Source organism: Jatropha curcas, chromosome 1 (genome assembly GCF_041381405.1).
Source record: "Jatropha curcas cultivar XTBG-Jc1 chromosome 1, XTBG_Jcur_1.0, whole genome shotgun sequence".
Lineage (NCBI taxonomy): Eukaryota > Viridiplantae > Streptophyta > Magnoliopsida > Malpighiales > Euphorbiaceae > Jatropha > Jatropha curcas.
The window spans coordinates 3,699,887-3,724,730 of record NC_143151.1 but is presented as its reverse complement, the minus strand read 5'-3'; the positions used below and the strand labels follow the sequence as shown (position 1 = coordinate 3,724,730).

At 30.1% G+C, this 24,844-nt stretch overlaps 2 protein-coding genes across 3 annotated transcripts; both read right to left on the bottom strand.

Annotated features, from left to right (window-relative positions):
• Positions 1-400: 400 nt before the first annotated feature.
• LOC105628142 (zinc finger (C3HC4-type RING finger) family protein) lies at positions 401-4,170 on the bottom strand. 2 transcript variants are annotated; one of them, XM_012209488.4, is made up of 3 exons: positions 3,204-4,170; positions 1,634-2,384; positions 401-950 (listed from the first exon to the last, which is right to left on the bottom strand). In XM_012209488.4, the coding sequence occupies exons 1-3, from the start codon at positions 3,936-3,938 to the stop codon at positions 700-702; spliced, it is 1,737 nt and encodes a 578-aa protein (XP_012064878.1). In that variant the 5' UTR covers positions 3,939-4,170; the 3' UTR covers positions 401-699. The 2 variants fall into 2 exon arrangements, with proteins under 2 accessions (XP_012064878.1, XP_012064880.1); XM_012209490.3 differs by having other exon boundaries at positions 1,612-2,384; positions 3,204-4,169.
• A 16,405-nt stretch (positions 4,171-20,575) lies between these two features.
• LBD1 (LOB domain-containing protein 1) lies at positions 20,576-22,335 on the bottom strand. The gene is made up of 2 exons (XM_012209491.4): positions 21,966-22,335; positions 20,576-21,309 (listed from the first exon to the last, which is right to left on the bottom strand). The coding sequence occupies exons 1-2, from the start codon at positions 22,239-22,241 to the stop codon at positions 20,965-20,967; spliced, it is 621 nt and encodes a 206-aa protein (XP_012064881.1). The 5' UTR covers positions 22,242-22,335; the 3' UTR covers positions 20,576-20,964.
• Positions 22,336-24,844: the final 2,509 nt, after the last annotated feature.

Below are 24,844 nucleotides of genomic sequence, written 5' to 3'. Positions count from 1 at the left end.
TTTGTCGATCCATAAATTTAATAGGATTGCTTTTTATCCTAATGTTTCCCTCCTATTCATATTTTTATATATATTATAGATTTTAAGAAATATTTTTATTTTGTTATAATGTCAAAAATATTGTTTAAGTTATAAGAACTAACAACGATAACTTGCTTGACTAAAAACAAAAAAAGATCTTTTTAATTCCAATAATTGAAAGATAAGGGACAGAGGAAACTAATGAACAAAGACAAATAAAAAAGAAAAATAACAAAGCCTTATATTATTTTTTTCTTATTTCTCTTAACATTTAAGGTATGATAAATTGAACTTTTTTTTTTAAATTATATTTTTCCTACCTCTTCTAACATTTGGGATTTGATAAATTCAACTTTTTAAAATTATTTCATATATACAGTTAGTAAAGTAATAATTAATTATTAGAATAATTAATATTACCGAACAAGGCCCAAATAATGCAATTTAAAATTTTCCTCCAAACAAATGTCCCTTCCCAAACAGAGGCTTAGTGACTGTGCTGATTAGCTCAATTGCGAAATGCCCAAGTGTTTTCTCACCATCTTCTCCTTTCTATTACAGGCACCAGTGAAAACAAAATAAAGTAAACCACAAAAGAAACTAGCTGGCAAAGAACAAGCTAGTTATGTGCAAAGAACCCCAGCTAAATCGTTTAAACAACTCTGACGTCTTCCAACTCTATACACAAAATAGTGTTCCAAAAAGATTGGAGAAAAAAGCAAGGTAGTTTATGGTTTCCTTTACTTGCATGTTACCAGGGATGATCCTCGTCAGAGTCATAGTACTCATCATCATCAGATAATTCTTCTTCTTCTTCTTCCTCGTCATCATCATGGAGAATGTTATCCTCATCCCAGAGCCGACATGAACATGTTGGCTTTTTGTCCTTCCATTCAGCTCCACAAACATAGCAAAACTGAAACCCACATCTGCAGAAAAGCATAAAATATGCATTATTGATTTCAAAGTGAAGCGATTTCTAAATGTATCAAAATGAAAAGTGAATCCACAATAAACAAAAGTATAAGACAACAAAATATGTTCTGAAGCTCTACTAATTTTAGAGAAAAAAAACAGCTAAACACAGCTTTTAAGTTTTATTAGTATCCAAAAACAGTTTTTTACTTCACAATATGTTGCAGCAAATTTGGCCCTATGCCTTAACCCCGGGGGGGGGGGGGGGGGGGGGGGGGGGGGGGGGGGGGGGCGGCATATGAAGTAATGCTGGGGAAGGACCAACTTCAATAGAATCAACACCCCACTAGGCCACTACCCTCCCGACTCAACGGACCAACTCTAGCATATAAACTAATCTTATTCTCACATAATATCCTCCCAATTTTTCCCTCCATGAGCTAGTTTTAGGTTCATCTATGACAACATAATTCTTGAATCTTGTCTACTAAGCCTCAGCAAATGGGCCACTAATTCATTTTTTATTTTTATTTTTACTGAATTCTTGTACTGAACACTGAAAATCCTGCAATCTTCCTTTCACAGGTAACATTAAACTACATTCCTATTTGTGCTAAAATTTTGTCACAAAATTTGGTAGGAAAGATCAATTTGGAAGGAATGCAAGTATAGCACCTGCAAGTCATGTGATAACAACCTTCAGCAAGTTCTATCATATGGTTGCATTTCACACACTGACGCCATTGGTTCCTTGAGGCAAGAGACTTCAGCTTTGCATCTTCAGCATGTGGGTTAGGATGCCGCATTTTATAAACAATACATGTCATATTACTATGCCATGGGACCTTGCAATTAATGCAGAAAAGGCCATGACACTTCAAGCATTTCCGAGCACCAGAGCGATCAGAACCAACAAGTGCACTTTTGGCGTATTCAGAAACCTCATTTTTTGACATTAACGCTGAGCACTTGGGATAAGGACAATAAACTTTCTCTGTGACAGGAATTGAAGCTTCTTCTATTCTTTGGTTCAATGTCTCAAGTAATTTAGGTGTCAAGAACTTTCCACAGCAATTAACTCTAAGCTCCGACTTACAGCCTTCGTGAGGACATTTAGGTACCATGCCATGAAGCAACTTAACTTCCACATGCTGTTTCATGCAAGAAAAACAATACCGGTGCCTGCATCCATCAACTGAAAACATGCGTTCAACATCAGTATCTTCTAAACAGATAACACATGTCTCCTGAACTCTCTTGCCATGGCTTGATCCTGCAGGTGTTGTCGTCTGAGAAACTATTGCATCTCTTGCAAGTTTAAATGCATGTTTGATATCATTTCGCGCCACAAGAGTTGGAATGCAATATGTAAATTTTCTTTGAATAAGAGATACCTGATTGACTAATGTTGCAACCTTACGTTGCTTTGGTGGCCATCTTCCAATAATCTGCATTATATAAAAAGAAACTTACGATAAGCATTTTAGATTCATTGAAAGATCAAACAACAATGTCGAATACACGCAAAGGGGTCAGAATGAATTCTTCATAAAGAAAGCACAAGCCAACAGAGCGTTTTTGAGGCTACAAATAAGAAAGGAAAAATATCGCAGAAATTCTCCTTAGCTTAAGCAGGCAAAAAATGAAATGGAGAAGAATAGAAAAGGCAACCTCATAGTGTGGATCCAATGGTCACTAAATAACATCAAGCAGCATTTTTATTGTTTTAAAAATTTGATAAAACACAAAGGCAAACCTAACTCATAATAACATTTTCCTAAAAAAAACTCATAAAAATATGAGATAAATAGGCAAATACTAGGAAAGTTAAATTTATTTCAATTTTTATTTAGAATCAAAAAGAAGCATCCCTGTTCAGTTAGAAACAATTTCCTAGTAATTCCTAACTTAAGTTCATTGAAGCCATAATCATAAATACTGTTTCAAACATAACTTTTCAAATACATAAGTCAGTCAGTCATTGTGCTGATTTTAGTTCATTAGCTCTTCCAATGCTTACAAGGGGCGCACAGCAACAGTGTCTTCAACTAATTATTCAAATTCCAACACAGATATTCAAAGAAACCAAATTTGGGAACACACAGATAGAATATTATCAATGATAGTTACTAGACAACAAAGCATCAAACTTTACCTAAAAGTAACATGTAAAAATAAGTTCAAAAGGCATTATATAAAAATGGTATGCTCAATCCATGTCATCATAATCAATGAAATTCAAAAAGCACAATAATTTAGGAACTTACAAATTTATATAGTGGATAATAATCACAGTAAATTGAAATCCTCTTGAGCTCCAAAGCGAGTGCCGCGTTAAGCCCTTCAATTAAAGCCTTGGCCTCTGCAGCCTGCCTGCTCATCCCATTCCCGACCAATGGCTTCCTTATCTCAAACACCAAATTACCTACTGGGTCACAAATTGCCACTCCAATCCCAGCCAAAATTACCTTCTTGCCCCCCACATTCTCTTCGCTAACCAAACCCTTAAAATACAACTTGAATACACTATCATCGTTCCCCATGCTTCTGGAGCTTCCTTCGCCGAATGGTTTCTCGAAATCGTCGCCCCACTCGAGCCACTCATCGTCCGGAATCATCGAGATTTCACGTGCGACTCTCTGATCGTGCATTCGACGGTCAAGATCTTCTCTAATTCTCCGCATTTCCAGTTCGGATTGTTTCCGATCATTCAATTCTTGTTCAAGCTTGGAAATTTCTTCGGTTTGGAGAGAAGGAAGAGAGGCCGAAACGTTGCTGTCTTGATCCGACACAATCAAAATAGAAGGTGAGGATTGTGGTGGTGATGTTGACGATGAAGGGACAAGAGATAGGGAAGCGTTGATGGCTTCTTGGAGTTGGAGGCGGAAGGCCAAGTCAAGGTCAGACTCGAGAGATTGCGCCGCCATGAGCTCGCGACGCTGCTCCGAAAGGAGTGAGGGGAGATCATCATCAGAAGCCGCATGAGTGTTGGTTGTAGCCATATCAGAAACCAACCGAGTCGCGGTGCTTGATCGGTGGGGGGGAACACTTACTGATAGAATGCTTTGCACGGTTGCACTGACAAAAAAGACACAATGTAACGGCAGCGTGTTGGAGAAGTTTTTTTTTTTTTTAGTAAATAAGATTATATTTATAATAAATCATTGAGAAACATAGACGGAAACAAGGAACAATGATGTAAACATGCCACGAACAAAAGTATGCTTGTTACTTTGTCTCCTCATCCAAACTAATTCATAAGACGGTATTTGAGAAAGCAGTTGGTTTTGAACTGACACGAACCGAAACTCTATTTTGATTGGGCCAGGATTCCACCGAGCTAATATCGTAAAAACAAAAAAAACACAAGTTGGAGTTATGGGCTCATTCTGAACATACTAGGCCCACTAGGACGCTCCCTTCAGTCCAAATTGAGATTTTATTTTTTATTTTCCTGAATATTGTTGAATCTTTTAATTTGGTTTTTTTTCTTTTTTTTATTTATTGAGAGGTTCAATAGACTGAAATAATACAATAGACTATAAAATAATTAGTGAAAACATTTTAATGACCGATAGGACTCGAACAGGAGAACTCTCCAACCCTCATATTGGTTTAGAAGCTTTTGAACAATTTAAAAATAAATATTTAATATAAATAATATTAAAATGAAGAATTATATTTGTGGAGTATATATTGTCTATTCTCATGACAGTTTTCGAGCAGTCAGTTTACTTACAGAACGGAGGAAATTTTTGGGCTAACCAAAGCCTAGCCCATGAATATTGGAAAGGAGAAATTTATGGGTAACTTAAGCAGAAGTTAGGCCCATTAATGCTGCTCGAGGAAATAGCCACCAACGAGATCACATATATGGGTCCACTAATTGCCAAAGGAGCAACTCACTAAAAATGCACATGACATCATCATATGATATAATATTCAAAATACAAACTATAAATCTAATTAAATAAAATCATATCCAAAAACTGTTTATCCTGTATCCCTAAAAATCTTTAATTAAGGAGATATTTTGGCAATTGGTAATGGACCCCACCTTTCTTCCCACTATATAAAAGGTTAAACACTTAATCCAAAGGATTTCTCATATTTTTCATCTCAAAAACTCTCATTAAACAAATTAGAGAACATAATTAATTTTTTGTTATCAAAAGGTGCGGTGAGCGTGGAGCACACCTCACGATTCTTTCAGACCTAAAACAAAATCCCTTATTCACCATGTCCAACGGCTCACTTAGAAACCCAAGCTTAGAGGAAGTGGCAGGAGAGCAAGACAGAGCCAATAATCAAGTGTCAATGCCACCTCCTCCGTTGACTGATCCTCAAGTAGCAGCCGCCCTAACTCGAGCTTATGAGCATTTCACCATTGTACTTGAGCATCTGCTAGACAAGCCTCAACAGGAGATCGATCATCAATTCCCAAACAGCAAAGGCAGGCATGTTAATGGCGATCAGGAGCACCCAAGTCTCTCTAATAAATTTGAGAGATAAAAAAACCATATGCCTTTCTAGAATGAACCTTTAACCAAGCTACCGGAGGGCGAGTCTGAAGCTAACCAAAGCTCTTATATGCATGATAGTAGGGAACTCGCCCAACCTGTAGTGAATAACACCGATCTTCGCAATGTTGTCAAGAAGATTTTCAGAGAATGTAAAGAACATGGAGAGATTGAAAATTTTGGATTTAGAGATGATTCGCCCCTGTCCCTGAACATTCTGAGCTCAGCTTTCCCACCAAAATTCAAGATGCTGATCTTCCAAACCTACGATGACAGTACCGATCCCCGCAGTCACCTAGCAGTGTTCAAAACACTTATGTATTTGTAGACCAGTTCAGAGTACTTCATGTGCAAAGTGTTTCCAGTTATGCTCAAAGGCACCACCCAGGAGTGGTACCAGATGCTGAAGATTGGCTACATCCAATCCTTTTCCCAGCTATCTACGCTATTTAGAGCTCGATTCATCACCAGCGTCCCTTTGAGAAAAATTTCCTCTAACCTTATTGACTTGAAGCGAGAGGAAGGAGGATCGCTCAAGCTGTATGTGACAAAGTTTCAGAGGCTTACAATGCAAGTGGAGAATTTGAATGACGAAGTTGTCATCAGCGCCATAGTGAAGCATTGTAAGTGTAATAAACTTTTTAAAAGTATAAACATGTTGACCCTCCTCTATCTTTTGCAGAACTAATGGCCAGAGCTCATAAGTACACAAAACCTGATGAAGCTACCTCACACGGTAAAAAAGCTCACCTTGAAATGATAGACATAGTGGAAGCCGATACTCACCTCCAACAAAGGGAAGGTCACCCATTAGACACCTAAAAACAAGCTACCCAGTCAAAGCCCCTTATCATAGAGAGATCAGGTTAACTAAAGAAAGGGAGTTCACCCCCCCCCCTTAAATAAATCCCGTAGTGAGATACTAGCATGGATATTGGAGCAAGGTAATAAAGTACAGATAAGCTTTCCTAGAAAAATCAAAGAAGATACCACCGAATATAGAGACAGGAGCTGATGCTGTGAGTTCCATAGAGACATTGGGCATGACATTGAAGCCTGCTGGCAACTTAAAAGAGAGTTAGGATGTCTTGTGTAGAAAGGCGAACTAGAGTAGTATTAGGGGATCGAAAGGGTCTACCGATCTAGGGTGTAGAAATGACTATATATGTTAAGTTTCTCTTAAGGTTTTTCATAAAAAAAACCTTTGTCTTACTTTGATCACTGGACTTAAGCAGTCTTGACCGAGCTCCAAAAAGCTCCATGACATATGGACTTAAGCAGTCCTGGCCGAGCTCAAAAATCTAAATGAAGTATGGACTTAGGCAATCCTAGTTGAGCTTTAAAAAGCTTTTTAATATACAGACTTAAGCAGTCCTGGCCGAGCTCCAAAAAGCTCTATGACATACAGACTTAGGCAGTCCTGATCGAGCTTCAAAAAGCTCTTCGATATACGGACTTAAGCAGTCCTGGCTGAGCTCAAAAAGCTCCATAACGAACAGACTCAAGCAGTCCTGGCCAAGCTCCAAAAAGCTCCATGACATACGGACTTAAGCAGTCGTGGCCGACCTCCAAAAAGTCCTTTGGCATGCTGATTTAAGCAATCCTGGCTGAACTCCAAAAAAGCTCTTTAAGACTCGGACTTAAGCAATCTTGGCCGAGCTCCAAAAAAGCTCTTTGACAGACGGACTTAAGCAGATATACACACAAATAGTTTGCAATAGATAGACACGTTTAGAAATAAATGACCAAACCTTTTTGGGGGACTCCTGATAATAAAATATAATAAATATGATATAATATTCAAAATACAAACTATACATCTAATTAAATAAAATTATATCCAGTAACTGTTTATCATGTATCCCTAAAGATCCTCAATTGAGGAGATATTTTGGCAGTTGGTAGTGGAGAGATTCTCTCTACTACCCCACCTTTCTTCCCACTATATAAGGGTTAAATGCTTAATCCAAAGGATTTCTCATATTCTTCATCTCAAAAACTCTCATTAAACAAATTAGCGAACATAATTTATTTTTTGTTATCAGTTTGTTATTACAAAAACTATGAGGTTAAAATAGTGAATGTATTTTGGTTTTTAAGAATCAATATTTTCCATTAAGTTTTTGAGATTTATATTCAATTTTATTCGTCTAATGTATTTAAGAAAACAACTAGGGCTCCATTTGTTTCCGTAAAATAATTTGTAGGAAAATATTTTTTATAATTTTCCGTTGTTTAGGACTTTCAGGAAAATAAGTCAATGAAAAATATTTTCCTAGTTAAAGGAAATTAAATCATTTTTAAGGAAAATGACTTTCCATTTTCAAGAGCGTACGTAAAATATTTTATAGACTGTGACAAAATTATTTTGACTTTATAACATATTTTTTTAATTTATTAATTATTGGTAGCCACTACCACCACTTACTGTTCACCATTAGCCACCATCATCGGTCACCAGTGACTTTCATAATTTACCATTTTTTTCATTATTCTCATATTTAACAATAAAATTTTGAAAATACTAAATTTATATTATTATTATTTTTTATAGTATTATGAGTTAAAAATTTTAATATTTAAACTAATTTTCAATATTGAAACCAAAAAATGAAAAATAAGTCATTTGGAAAATATATTTAAAAGGAAAATATTTTCCAAAGGTAAATTATTTTCTGGAAACAAACGAAACTTAAGAATATGTGAAAAATATGTAGTGAGGTATTATAATGAAATTTTGATATAAAAATATCATCTCATTTGATATTTTATAGATTTTCGAAGAATATAATTTTTTTTTTTTCATTTTTACTTAAAAACAAATCCCATACATGCACTTCACTTGAAAATTTACCATTTTTTATAAAAATATTTAAGATTTTATTTGACGCGCATTTATATTTGACTCATACTCAATCAAATTCATTTATAATTTTTATACTGAAGAAAAGACATTTATAATTTGTAAATTCACGTACGTAACGACTTGAATTGAGTAAAAAAATATTAATTCACTCTGTCATAAATACTTAATTTTGTTCTAAATAACCCATTTGTAGCCCTAAAATTCTCAAATAGTATAGAAAGTAGGTTGTTATCAATAAGATCTTATGAAAGAAATTTATTGATCTCTTGCCAAAGGGACCATATTACCAAACTTGATTTGTCAATTTTTATTTTTGTTTTTTCCTAAAGAGTAAGATCTTGTCTTACTATTTTTCAATTTTTTTGATGTTTTTGTTGAGGTGGAGACAACTTATTTATTTATTTATTTATTTTGAGGTGGAGACATTATCTTCCATTGGAGGCAGAAAAAATTCAACAAATTCAAAGTGGGGAAAAGAAAAAAGAAATTGTTCGAAAAATGTATTTTGACTAGATTACAGCAAAGAGTCACTTCAATTAGATAATTCTTCCTTTCTCCGGTTTAAATACGGAGATAATTCTTCTAAAAAAACTGAGATAAATTAGATAATTATATATATTAGTGTTTGGGAGGAGATTCGAAGGTGGTAAAAGTAATTATATAATTGTTTCTAAATTTTTTTATTTCTTATTAATTAATTGTCTGAACGGATAATTGTTTTTAAATAAATGCATTTAGCTGAAATTTTTTATTAGAAAATTAAAAATTCAAATATATTTTGAATTGATAGAATTTGAGTAATGAAATTTAAACATTTCAAGGACAAGTTCTTCCATTTTGGTTGAGAAAAATGTATACCAAAATCCTTGAATTAATAAATTCATTACGGCCTCAATCTCATCATTTTAAAAAAGAGATAGTATCCTTATATTTTTTTATATGATAATATAAATTTTAAATCACTTAATTTCTTTTTAAAAATATTTTTCAAATCCATATGGTACTAGTTTTCAATCAAACAATTAATTTTTATTAATTTTTATAAGTTACGAAACAAATAAATTTTTAGTGTTTGATGAATTTATCCATTTTGTTATTTTAATTTTTAAATTTTATTATTTTATTAATTAAGTGTTTAGACTCATAAACTCTTTATAATTAGGTGGGTTCAACAGAAATTTCCTACTACAATATAAAAATTAATTATTTTATATTATTCTTTCATTTCATTTCATTTACCTAGAATTTCACCTTTCATACTTTATTTTATTTCCTCCCATTTTTGAAATATTAATTCTATATTCTACATAGATGAACTTATCCACAACTAAATAATTCTTTGCTTTTTCAAAACTCCTTCAATATTTAACATTTGAATTTAAAATACAATAATGAATATTATATTCAAGTTGATGAAATATAAAATTTTACCACTCGTATTACTGTTAATATTATAATATTATTACCAAGTTTGAGATTCAATTAAAATCTATATATAGTAAAATACATTTTTATCCCCAACTTATATTATAATAAACACTTTTGTCCATCTATTTTTGAAAAATTACTACAATGTTTCTAACTTTTACTTAAACTCACTGCTAAGTCATTCTGTCTAAAAATATTATTAGTTAAATACCTTTTTAGATGGAATATGCTCACTTTTTAGACAGAAAGACTCGATAATGAATTTAAGCAAATGCTATGGACGTCATAGTAATTTTTTAAAAATATAAACATAAAAATGTCAATTATAATATAATTAGAAATCTAAATATATACAGAATTTAATTTCTCTCGAACTAATGCTTGCATGACATTAATTTTCTTGTGTCCTCGAGAGGAAATAAAAGTTTTAAATCTTTTTCTAAAGAAATGTTTTAAATTTGTTTTAGTTAAAACGCATGTTTTATGTCAATAATTTAGAAAATCCTCATAATAATAGCAAATTTAAATTTCAAATCCCAGATTTAAATCATGTCAATAAATATCCAATAACAAATAAATTAATAAAAGAAAATGAAAACAAAGTCATCATAGTTGTCATCTTTGTTTGAAACCATGTACAATACTTGCGAGTTTTCAAACAATTTTCTGAATATTACATAGAAAATTGTTTCCATGGAAATTAAACACTGCCTTAATTGACTTTATTGGAGACACTCTACTAGTGATTTCTAGATGCAATGAAGTGCTAGCCAAAGCTTTATGGTTTCTCCGGTCACACTCATCTATATATATATATATATATATATATATATATATATATATATATAATTTTGAAGAAAAAAAAACTTTAGGAAGCTGACATGACACTCTTGTGTTTCAATATTCATTTTTTCCTTTTTTTTACAAATTTTCTTAGTTTTTATACTTTCTTATCATTTATTTTTTCCTTTTCCCATAAATTTAATAATTTTTATCACCATGGCAATTTTAATAATTATTAGAGATAATTATTATTTTAAAAAATAATTTTGAATCCATAATTAATTGGTAGTTTAATAATCCTTTATAAAATTTAAAATTCTAAAACTCATCTCTTCTTTTTTCTCTCTCTCTCTATTTATTCTCTCCTCTCTAAATGAAGAATTAAGTTTCAGCATTCTATTCCTCAAGGGGAATCTCCAATAGGAACCATGAACAAGTTATTTTTTTTCTTTTTTTTGTTTCTACCATATTTTTGTGATTGTTTGATGTTTTAATGGGAAAATAATAATTGAACACAATGATTTTCTTTATAATTTTTTTCTTTTATTTTGATATATATATATATATATATATATATATATATATATATGATTCATTCCTTTCTAATAAAAAATTAATTGCTATTCTCTCATTTACAGCTCTAAAGTCACACAAGATAGGGTCGACTGTCAATGTTGGAAATCTTACAAATCAAGAAAAGATCAATCTAATTTTTAAGAATGACTACTAATTGTTAGTCACAAGCCTACAATCTCTGCCTTAGTTTATTCTTTTAATGAGCGGAGTTAGAAAATGTATATGTTGGCGAAGAAAAATTGTATGAATAAAAAAATTTTCTATTCGTTGTTATATTTTTTTTTATATTTTAATTCATGTTGTTTTTTTAGTTTTTATATTTTAATTCCTGTAGTTATCATTATAGTAATATTAATGTATATTTTTTTGAATCTTTTTCTATTACTGAATTAATATATTGCATACAATTTCAGATTTGATATGATTTTATTATTTGAATTTTGAAAGAGTTTTGCTGGAAGAGATTGGATTAACATATACATATAATGTTGTATCTTATCTGAGGAATTTCTGCAAAGATAAGCTTGACAAATGTTATTGCATACAATTAAATTGAACCATTATATGAAGAATTATGTGCTAAAATAAAGAGTATAGAATTACTGTATATAATTTTGTCTAATTTTTTGAAATATTTTATTTATATAAAACTATCCAAATTTAAATCAAATGAATTCGTTTGAAATTTTACGTAAAGTCATACCATACTCATAATTAAGTATTTTAGTTAGAAATAGGTTCAATACCTATAACTAAGTAAGGGATGTGTAATAATTTTCAAATTTACATTGAAAAAAAATTTAATAATTTCAAATCTCTGTTAAATCATCTAGAATCATTGGTAGACAATATCTATTTATTCTTTTAATGCCTCAACTTGATATATCAAATAAATATTAGTACTAAAGAGCATTCTTTAAATAATCTTTTTATTTTTCTAATGTGACAATTAAATAAAAGAAATTCATATTACTATTAGAGACGCTCTTATATATGGATATTTTCTTAAAGAGATGAAAAGATAAATGACCGTATCAATACAAAGCATTAATTATATATAAATTAAGCACTCAAATGACAATATTATAGGTCTTGAAATTATTGTTCAAGAAAAGTTTGGTTTGCCATGCACAAACATTCAAAGTTTGCTTTAGGTGCATTTCTTTCTTTTCAATAGAATATAATCCAATGGAGATTTAAAATTGGAAGTCAACTTGATTGTATATTGCAATCATTTAATAAATTGTCCTTATATACATAAAATATATGGCCTACCAAAAGAAAGACATAATCAAATGCAAGAGGAAGCTACATATAAAATTAGATTCTCATTCCTTTTTCTTTTTTTATTTCTACGAGTATTTCTATAATTTTTTTTTTTTCGAATACAAAAATAATAGTACTAGAGTGATCTTTAAAAATAAAAAATTTCGAATTTGAATCTATTAGATAGATTCAACCAATTAAAGCAAAACCTAAGATCATGGAATTCAATGGTTACTTTTACTTTTTGGATAATATGTCTCAAAAATTGGTGGCTAATTATAATGTCTAAGCCTTCAATAAATAGAAATTAAAGAAAAAACCACAACTAAGTAAAGTTTGACATAATTTGCTATCATCATTCACAATGTCAATTTCTATTTTAATTAATTATCGCCTCTGATGTTTGGTACTAAATTCAGATCAAATAGAGAGAGGCGAAAGTCTTAACTGTAACTGAGTCTCAATCCGAATTTAATTGGTACTGATAATAAGATCTAGATATCGGTAGTTTTTATATATATAAAAAAAAGCGAGACCAAACATGTACAAAAAGAGAAATGAGAAAACATTCACTTTATCCGAAACTACTGCCAATCTTTTCTATATTTGTTTGGAAACATCATAACAATATAGGGTAGTCTACCCTTAAAATCAGCGGTACAGAAGCTTTACTGTGTATATATAAACTGATTTGAAAATACTCATAATTCTATATATATATATATATATACATACACGAAAATGAAATTAATCGATGATTTTGCTTTAATCAAACCAATTGAATTGATTTAAACAAATACTCTCCGCTACAATAGATGATCAATTCAACTTTTAAATATTAATACAAAAAATTTCCTTACGTTTTTGGATTAATAATTTAATAATTAAGTGCACAATTTCCATAATGTAAAAAAATAGAATGTTTAAATTATGAAAATTCTTATTCCACAAAAATTTTTGACATTTCAAACGAAAAACCAAAGGATAAATGTCCAATTTTAGGAAATTTTTAATTTAGTCCAAAATTAACTTTGGTGCCAGTTTAGGTCATAAACTTTGGATTTATGATTAAAATAACCCATTTTATTAAAAATAATAAAATCCTAAAATTTGTGATTTAAAAATTGAAAAATCCAATATGGAGAAGAATGGGAATAAAAATGAACCATTTCCAACTTTGACATTTTCTATTTTTATTTTTATTTTTAGATACTTTTTTATTATTTTAAAATAAGAAACTTAGTATGAAAAATTAATAAAGTAAATGAATTATAACTCAAAGTTTAAATTGACCTAAAAATTAATTTTAAATGAAACAAAACATCTACTGAAAACATAAATAATTTCAGTATGTAAAGCTAAAATATAGTCAACCACAGGGGCAACTGGTAGAAAGCTATGCAGAAACATAAACAAAGAAATCAAAAGTTTCAGTTTGAGTCTCATTCAAGCAGTTTCAAAAATAATGTCTTAATTGGTTCCCATTAGGAAATTTTAGAATTTTAAATAATTTAAAAGATAAAGAAAAGTCCTTTCAAAAAAAAATAAATAAATAAATAAAGAAGAGTTCTACTATATATACACAAAGTCATTTTGGTTAACTATATATATATATATATATATATATTTTTTCTTTTTCTTTTTATTCATTTTTTCTGTCTCATATATTATTCAAACACCTTGTCTTATCATTACTTATTTTTGCCGACTTAATTCTTGGGTAGGTGACCTCTTAATTAAAATAATTAAATTCAACCTAATACCACTAATTATAGCTAGCTTTTGTATATATTTCTATACAATTTTATTATTTTATTATTTTATTTTTAACATTGACTTACTTAAGTGCTAAATATCAAGATAGTGATTGTGATAACTTTTTTTATAATTCTGAATTATTTTTATTGCATTAAACCGGACTAGGAAAAAAAAATGACATAGGTTGAAAGCAAAGGAAGTGAAGATAACAAAAATCAACCAAAATGATAAAGATAGAAATAAACAAAAATGAAGATAATCATGGATCCGATGTAGATAAGTATTTTAAACTCGTTAGCATGTTATGCGCAAAGTCTCATAACAAAAATGAAGATAAGGGATCTATCGTGTTGAAGAGGAAACGGTATAGAAACTTTGAATCAATTATTTTGAAAAAAAAGGAAATTTTTTTGTCTCTCAAGTCATATACGATGAATTAAATTATACTACATGTACTGATATCTAATAACTAATTTGTACCGAAGAATTAAATTAAAGGTGTTTGATTAGAATTTTAATCGACTCATAATAACTAATAAGAATTATTAATTTGATCATTAATTTGATCAGCTGCATTTTTTGGAGCTTTTTCATAAATTATGATAGTTCCAAGTACCTCATTAAGTCATAACAAATATCTTATGATTCAAACTATGGTATTCTCTGTCAAGGGTGTTAAAATGGGTTGGTGTATTGGGTCCGACACGAATCCGTCTAACATACGACACGATTGGAGTCAATATGAACATAATCCATTTAATAATCGTGTCAAATATTCAAATAAAAACACGACATGATAATTAAACGAGTGACACGAACATGACAAACAAACCCGTTTAATTAAATAGGTTGTAAATGAGTCAAAACAATGCAACCAATTTAATTAAATAAGTTATATAAGATAAAACCCAACACGTATAATGTGTATATATATTACTATTTTACCTTTAATTAAATGAACTAGACGATTTATGCGCGTCAAACCATAACATGAAATTTTTAAATTCGTGGTATATATAGAGCAGTCATTTATGACACTTAAACTCAATTCTAATCCGTTTAATTTTCGTATTAGACAAATTCCATTGCGTACCATGACTTATCTTGACACTTCTAATCTTTGCCGACAAAAAACGTTTAAAGACCATAATACACCTATGTTATGATTGAAACTATAGTATCCTTTGCCCATAAAAAACGTTTAAAACCATATATATTTATAGTAATAGACCAAATTCATGTGTTGTGATTGAGTTCTAACATAATAAGAGTGGTGTGTATGACCATTCCACCCACGATTATTTTCTGCTCAAGAGAAAAAAAGAACTAAAATCATGTGTTAGGGTGGTCAAACATTTTGCACCCATTTTTTCTTTTTTTTCACAGTACTATTTATGAAACGACGCTAGAATTTGTAATTTTCGCAATGAATTGATCTCTGATAGACGAAGAAAGTTTAGTCATACAAAATGGCATGATCAGCTACGTTACTACGTACCAACCCTAAACACCAATTAATAGATTTGTATAGGACGAGCATCTCATCAGTAAAGACTTAGAAATTTCCTGGGTTCGCATCACGTACGAGTATATATTTGTCATGACTCGGGTAAAGACTCGGAATTTTCCTGAGTTCCCTAACTTGAATCCTTGATGTTTTCTTATTGGAATTTAAACATTAATTCCAGCCAATGGGTTCGTGTTTGTTTGGTTGAGGAAAGAAAAAATCACAATCTAGTATTAGATTTTTTAATTTGGAAGATTATAAAATATTTAAAATTATAAAAATTTCATATTTCATAAATTTATTATTGAATATAAAAAATATACACAAAAAATTATGATAAAATTGAGATATTTAGCGGTGACCGACGGCGGTGGATATTAGTGATCAATGGATTAATAATTATATATTATAAGTCATAGTAAATTTGTCGGTGTTTGAAAAATCACTTTCATTTTGCAAAATGTTCGCATTTTTTTAAAATAGGAAAGTCAATTTTCTTTAAAAAAAAAAAACTTAGTTTTCCCTTTGATCATGAAATAGTATTTTGTAAACTAATTTTTTTGAGCAGTCTGAAATTTTGGAGTATCCATAAAATATTTTTCAAAAACAAAAAGAGTCTATAAAATCAAATCGCAAATTTAGGTCACTAATGACAATGTTTAAACAAATACTTTTTATTAAATTTAATTTACGTTTTATAACAGAACCATAAATTTAAAATTATTTAAAATTATTTTAAATCACAAACCAAAATTGAAATTGATTAATTAAATTGCTGAACTGAAAAATTCCATCTAGTTGAGTTTTTCAGTTTTGACCTATACTATACATATCAAGAAGTCAATAGAAGACAACAAATAGTTAGCTTCAGATAGACTTGGGGATTCACTAGCTTCCAAAAATACCCTCCATGCCTGTATTGTCACTTAACCTACCTAGTTACCTAACTCTTAACTATAGTAGGAGTCAAAAATTTGGTAGTTCACCAAGTAATTAACAAATCAATCAATATCATGATGATGACACATGCATCATATGGGTCACATTACATTTAATAACTAACCATTTCTTCTTAGATTTTATATCTTGCATTATTGTTCATTGCATGTGAAATTAAAAAATCAGATCCATACTTATTCTTAATATAAGTATCAAATGCTTCTTTCTATATTTATTAGGATAATATGTACATGCTTTTACATGTATGTATGTGTCAAACTTCTTACATTCCCATGTGATGACATGTGCAACTTAGTGTATGATTATATCCATGTATTATGTTAGTTCTATAAGTCTTAGTTAGCATGTATCTCCTATGTATATATTCATGTGCAATAAGGAATATCAATAGGTAAGACTCATGTCAAAAAGCTCAACTCTATCCTTTAATTACTTGAACAACTTGAATTGGAGACTCCATTTTATGGAAGATGATGTAAGCTCTCAAAAATTCAATTCTTATCAATTATCACATCATTAGTATATAATGAAATTTGTACTTCGTTATGCACCAAACTAGAAGTAATTAAGAAATAAATAATAACCCATTAAGATTATATGTCCTCTTGGTAAACAATCCCAAACTATGGTAATTTTTAGAATTAGTTTTGGGGTTCAAAACCCCGATTCGTCGGTGAAATGATTTATGTGAATATATGTTTTTATTCTGAGCATAAGAATACATATGTAAATTAAAGCCAATGGTATTTTATAACAGTTTTTCACATATTGACCAAGTTAAAATTCTATCTCCATTAACCGTAGTGTTTGGTAACATAACTTTTAAAGTAGTTATAGATAAATTCGATTAATTAAACAATTGATATCTTTTTTTTTTTTCATTTTAAGTTAAATAGTCACTTTTATCGAACACTTTTAATTTAAACAATTATATAAAAATTTACTAGCTAAAAGTTAGTAAAACAGTTAATATTGCCCAACAAAATTTAAATCCATATTAACTTATTATTTTTCAAAACTTTCTGTAAATGAAAGATTTGAATCTGAAGCTTTCTTAATGAAAGTGATCGGTGTAAATCGATTAAACATTTCAACATTCTTTTCCACAATTGTTCTGATGTTGGTTACAGTTGATGAGCGGTACGTACTATAAGTTAGTCTCAATCGAGAAAGATTAGCATATATTGACTTTGAAATTAACACTATTCGTTAATACAACACGTTTCGAGTCAAAAAAACACACATGAACCACACACTTCTTCCCGTTTAGGCATGGAAAATGATGGCATGTTGGGTAAGAGGAACACTAGATTTTGTCTCGTACAGAGGATATAATTTTTTTTTTTTTTTCTCGAGAAACAAACAACTTGAGTGAGATAAATCCATATCATCATCAATTTGGTTGCCGACAGGTGATAACAAGTTGTTCACTCGGCAATGATAAAGTTCAGGTGCGGTGCACGTGACTTTTGCTAAAACCGCGTTTTACAGGAGACAGAAGCCATGACCGCTCATACGGAGGAAAAAGGAAAAGTTATTCTTAAGAGATCGATCGCAATTACACTTACACGCGCGATGCGACTCCTATGAATCCCTGATAAGTGGTAGCACCGGTAATTTCAAAGTCTCGAACTCTTCCTTAGGTAAAGTATTAGGATGGCTCAATAATGGTTTTTTTTTAAGTAGGTTTTAATTCGGAACGTAACGTTTGAATTTAAAAATTAAGATATCATTTTATAAAAATTAATTTTTATAGCGTCTTATTAAAAATTATTCAAACAGTTAAAAGTTATTAAAACGGCTAGCAGCTATTAAAATAATTAATTTTACTAAACAGACCTTTATAGTCAATCATGAATGGAACAGAGTTTATAATTTCGTGAGGTCTAATTTTATTAATTGAATCTTTTATTAATATCTCAAATTATACTCCAACATGCTTATTAAAATCCCTAATTTCAACATTTAACATGTAATCCTCAATTTTATTTAGGTTATATACTACTTAATCATTCTGTTAAATTTGTCGGGAGTCAAAATAAACTTATTCAAAAATCTTAGCAATATCCCACTGGAGAATTCTCGTTCCCCACAGAAGAAATTGTTGTTGTGTTGTTATTGCTGGAAAACAATTCAACTTACACAAATTAATTGTCGTTTGGGTCCAAAACAAATTAAAAAAAAAGAAAAAGAAGATAAAAATAGAGTCACGGCTTCTATAACAAAGTCTAACAGAGATCAAGAGGACAAATGAACTAGTCTTAATCGAATCTGCAAATTATTTGGAGCCAGATTTAATTTAGAAATTGATAGTTTAGAAATTGTTAGAGAAGCATTTTGTCAAATGTGGCAAAGCTCGTTTCTTTGTCATGACTAATTAGTATACATCAATAGGGAATTCTGACTAGTGTATTTGAATCTAATTAAGAAATAAAATAATAATTTACTCTTTTAGAAAATTCGAAATAACGTAAACGTAAAATATAATATATATTTACTATGAACGATAACGATATTCACTATAGCAATTAATGAAAAAATAAATAGTACTTGAGATAAAATTGAAAGACTATATAAATTATATTCTTAAAATAAAGGTCATAAGTATTATGTATATTTGAGTATAAATAAAGGAATAAATAACAGTTTACTCATTTTTAAATTCAATTTATGCTATAAATTTAGTAATTTATAGCTTTATTTCAAAATTAATTAAAAGATCTAAGTTAAAGGATTTAATAATATTTTGTTTTTCAAATTTTGTTAAAAAAAATTGATTTTTTTTTTTTTTTATTTTGTTCCTCCAAATTTTGGATTTTTTTTTTCCTAACACTAAATCTTTACTCCACCACAAATATGCATATAAAAAGATGACTCACAGGTCTAGGTAAATTTGAAAAATTGAGTTCAAACATACTTTTATGAAGTCGATCTCCAAGTTTCTGACAGAGACTCTTAACATATTCGTAGCCCTCTGTCAATAAATATGAGCCATACCTTGAAAAAGGACATACACTGTAAGTGAGGGTGCCAACAGGCGGTTCGGTTTAGAATCGGACCAAATTTCCTTTTTCTTAAATCAAAATCGTACCAAAGTTTATTTAGAATTGAATGAAATTTATTGTTCAATTTAGTTAATTCCAATTGATTTTAATCACATACATTATATAACTGAATCGAAAAACTGAAATTATCTAAGCTTTAAAACCAAAACCGCACCGAATACCTAAATAATCGAACTAAAACAATTCAGATCGATTTTTCGATTTTAATCGAATTTTGGTCACCCTTGCCCGCGAGACACGTTGCTATCATTGGTTCAGTTCTTCAATGAACGAAGTAGCTGATAAAATAAATTGCAATGGCTGAGTTGGTACGAAATGTGATGCTACCCATGTCAAACTAACGTTCAAATTAGTCCACATTATAAGAACATGAATATATATAAAAAGAAATATATAACTAAATCAATTCTAGCAAGGTCTTAATTAAATGCGATTAATTTAAATTTCGAAATGATGTTCTCTTTTTTATACTTAAAAAAAAAAAAAAAAAAGGTTAGGATTTGTTGCTTTCTGTACCCTAATAATAATTAACTATCCTGCGAGTCTGCATTTGACGTGGTATTTAATTATTTTTTTTAATTTTGTATTTATTTTTAATAGTAAACAATTCAAAACTGTTCAGATTTGATATTTGATTGAAACTTTAGGAAATAATGTAAAAAAAATTTAAAAAAAGTGATTAGTTGATTAATATATATATTTTCATTGGAAGATCATGTAATGGAATGGATAAAGAGATTTTAAGTGGTCAAAGTCAGTATAAGAAAAGCATAAATCAATAGATGGGTCAAAAAGCAATTAATTCTTGAAACACCAATACATTTTAAGTAATGATAGCAGGTGACCATAAAGTTGTTTAAGTAATAAGATTAAGTAATAATAATTAGTACAAACTACAAATAGACTGAAGTGAAGTAAATGGCATCTCTCATTTTTCTCCTAAATTAAAATTATATTAAATAGAAAATTAAAAATTACAAGGGAGGAAAACAGAGTCCAATCTATTTTTGTTTAGCTTTAACAAAAAGATTAGATCCAAAAGCTTACACTTAACTAATTTCCCTCCAAAATTCATAACACAAGCTATTAATTACCTATATTATTATACCCCTAACCATTATAATTAAGTTAATAATCTTATTAAGATTAATGTCCTTGGGTTTCTCCTTCTCACGTTTAGAGCGAGTGAGTTAGCCCTTGAGTTAGGAGAACTTCACTGGAACATAATTATTAATTAATTAATTAACTTCTAGAGAAATTTTTGGTTACAATTAATTAATTAATTAATTAATTAATTAATTATGTCCAAAGAGGTTCCCATAAATTGCTCTCATCAATGAAGCAAGGGTTGCTCTGGTAGCTCTGTGGGGTGCTAATGAAATTGTCGACGGATTGTTCCGATGATTGTTGGGGAGATTGTGCCATTTCCATACAATTACAAAGTATTGCCACAAGATTAGCTTGTTGGCATTGCATATTCACTAGCTCTGCTTGTGCTTTAGCTAATTGTGCTTGAAGCTCACTAATTTGTTTTTGAAGATGGCAAATTGCTCCGGCGCACCCATAAACAGGATCTCTAATTCTCGCACTCGCTTCATAAACCATGCTACTCACTGCATCTGCTCTTTGAGATTCCGGAAGTTCCTGAAATTTCAACAATCCATCTTTCTATTACTTTTAGAACTATCAAACTATAAATTCAAACTTCAATTATAGCTCATTAATGAAAATAAATAAATTTTCCGATTAAAAATTCAATCCATAAAAAAAAATATAAAAAAAGATTTATGGAGAGAGTTTAATTCCATACTTAAAAAAGGTACGAAAATACTTACGAAAACCCAGAAAAAGACAGAAAATTAAAAATAACGAATAGACATGACGTGAAGGGGGTATGGACCTTTGAAAATGAAAGATGATAAGATATAAAAACGAAAAATTCTACATCAAACAAATAAGAAAATTGCAATTTGTTTAGTGTTTTTCCTTTTTAATCTTTCAAACTTTGGGGGCTGTTTGGAAATTTGGCACAATTGGGTGCCTTTCCGCAATCTGACAGACTTTTCAAAACTTTGATAGAAAGCGAGGGAGGGCATCAAAAACAATGGTAAAAGACTACGACTACCCCAGCCATCTACGGCACCTGACCTGCCTCTTTAAAACTTTTGAACCAACTTCCAACTATCATTTAACTACTCTAGTTTCAGAACAAAATGACGGTATTATCCTTGAAGAAAAAGTTGCAGAGTGAAAAAAAATAAAAAAGAAAAACCGTCATTGATGGACTAGCTAGTAGCTACCTGTAAGAACTTAATAATATTGCTAGCGCCAAAGACGCGATGAGCAATGGTGAACTTCGCCGGTTCAGTAGGTGGAAAATATGGTGCCAAGACACATTTATCAGCGCATCTTCGCCGGAGAATCTTACAAGCAGCGCAAGGACTAACAACCACCGGGACAGGCGGTGGGGGAGTAAAAGTAGGAGTTTGAGGCGGAGAAGCTGAAGAAGAAGGAGAAGATGAATTGGTAGCAGCGGCGGCGGCGGTGTTAGAAGCGGCTGCTTCACTATACTCCATTTTGTTAAATTTTAATTGGCTGTGGTATTTTTTTTCCTTTCAATTTTGATAGACAGAGAGGGAGGGAGAGAGGGGGTGAGGATTTTTTGGGTATGAGAAGGAAGAATATATAGAACTGAGCAATGTTTGATGTGATGTCATGTACTATTGAATATGATGTCATCCGTTGAATTTTTATTTTTTGCATTGGTTGCGTGGCTGCTGGCGCGCGTTTTTCTCTCTTTTTATCTTTTCTTTATCTTTTTTCCTTTTTTTTTTTTTTTTTTTTTTTTAAAGTTCGTTAGGTTTGTATGTTTTGGTATGAAAGGTCTCGTGGTTTGAAAACAAAATGGAGGGTAAATCGATGTATTGAATATTGAAGCCTCCCTATGTCAATTTCAGTATTTAACCTAATTCCTAATGTTGGAATTATTGTATAAGTGATGGTAAAAATATTTTCTTTCTAAATTCTGATATTTTAATTATAACAATTCGAATAGCATCTAATTTGAATGACAGATTTAATGTAATGGTATTAAATATGAATCTCTTTCACCCGTATCGCTATTATCTAATTTTAATTCATGTTTAATATAAAATTTATGTTTATTTCAACTGCACAAATTTAATATAGAATTGATGGTTAATTAAATCAAATTTGATAAGAAAAAAAAATTAGGAATTAGGAAAACCAATAACGTATTTAGGCTTATTTTCTGCATTTTAGATAAGGATTTGACAATTATTCTGGGATTATTGATTAGAATATTAAGTTAATAACCAAATAAAATCTTGATTTTCCAACATTAATTAATATTATCTTAATATAATTTTATTTTTCTCTATAAAATTCCTGGTCCAGTGCCTAACTTTGGGAGATTAAATAGCTGTTTAATGAGAAAAGTACGTGCTTCTCACTCTCTCTATCTCTCTCTCTCTCCAATTTTCTTGGACATCAGTCATAGCAAAATTTCAACTACACAAATGGAAAAGTCAGACTGTAATAAGAAAATGTTTACCAATTAATATTCTTCATCTATGCTCATTTTATCCTGTATTAACACTTGGGTCCACTGTTGTTGACACGTTGTTAGTATCGAGGAATGCTTCACCCGTGCTAGAACACGGTTTCGATTTTAAACGAGGTCGAATTAAAATCGAACCTGTGATTTTTTAAGACGATTTCGGTTAAAATCGAAATTAAATAATTTTTATAATTTTTTTTTCTTTGTTTAGTTTATAGCATGAATACATAATAATAAAAAATATTTTTTTTTTTAAATTTTAATAATATTGAAATTTCTTAAAAAGAAACAAACAATCATAACCCAATGCTTATGTTTGGATTAGGGAAGGAAGAAAAAGAAAGGGGAAAGAAATTAGGAGGGAAAATAAGAGGAAATAATCAATTTTCTTTCCTCTAATGTTTTTCATTATTGTGTTTGGATGAAAGGAAATAAGGTGAATAACAGATACAAATTTATTTGGAGGCATTTTTATATTTTTCAACTGAACAGTTACTTCTAGAATAGACATATGTGGAGCCCAGAGGACAGTGACAAATATTTTTCCTCCCTCAGAATTTTCCTCTCTATTTTTAAACAGTAAATTTTTATTTTCCATCTTTATTTTAAGAAGAGTTTAAGAAAATGTCAAGTGTAATTACCATATAAGACAACTTAATTATCTTATTTTTTGGCTAATTATTTTTTTTCTTGCCCTAATTCCAATGTGTAGCCCCAAAATTGAAGGAGTCCACACTTGAACAAAAATTTCCAATATGTAGATATATAGATACTAGTAATATAATTAATATTAAAGCCCTTCCAAGAACGCAAAGTGGGTAAAATCAGTTAGTGTTGTGAAAGGTTTGAAGGGCTACTTATTATTGGGGTTGCTGCCACCTTTGAGACAAGAAAATGCAATCTTTCTACTCCCTTAACCACCTCCTCATGACCTGGCCATTTTTTTGAGAACGACCCATTTAATTAATTTTTTAAATCTAATTTAATTAATTTTGATCCATTTCTCTTTAAAATATTTATACTAATAACCAATATTATTTAATAATATAATATATTCAACTCTATATATGTTTATATAGGGACAAAAGTGGGCAAAGTTTGGTGGGAACTAGTCAGCTCGTTCTGCACATGAAAGAAGAAAACTGTGTTTACAAGTCTTTAAGTAGCCATTAGTGATAATGACTTTCCCTAATCTTGTAATTAATTAAATATTTATTAATGAAATCCATTAATTAGCTAACTAAGCTATAGTTGAAGTAGTACACTTCATTTTCTTTCATATAGAAATAAATTATGTAGCGGGTGGGTTGCGGTCACTATATAAGTGTTAATTATAGTGACTGACTAAATTATTAACTTTAATAATATTTTGTAAAAGAAAATTAGAGTAACAAACACGTTCTTATATATAAAAAATAATATTAATAGCCTATCAATTCTTTTTCCGTTGGAATTTATTATGAAATTCCACTTGATAACGATCGCGACAATAGCTTTCTTATTAGTTTTTAGCGTTTTGATCAAGTCAAAACTCTATTTCTATTAATTATAGCATTCAATTTTATAATAATTTTTAGAGATTGAATTAGCTTTTTATGA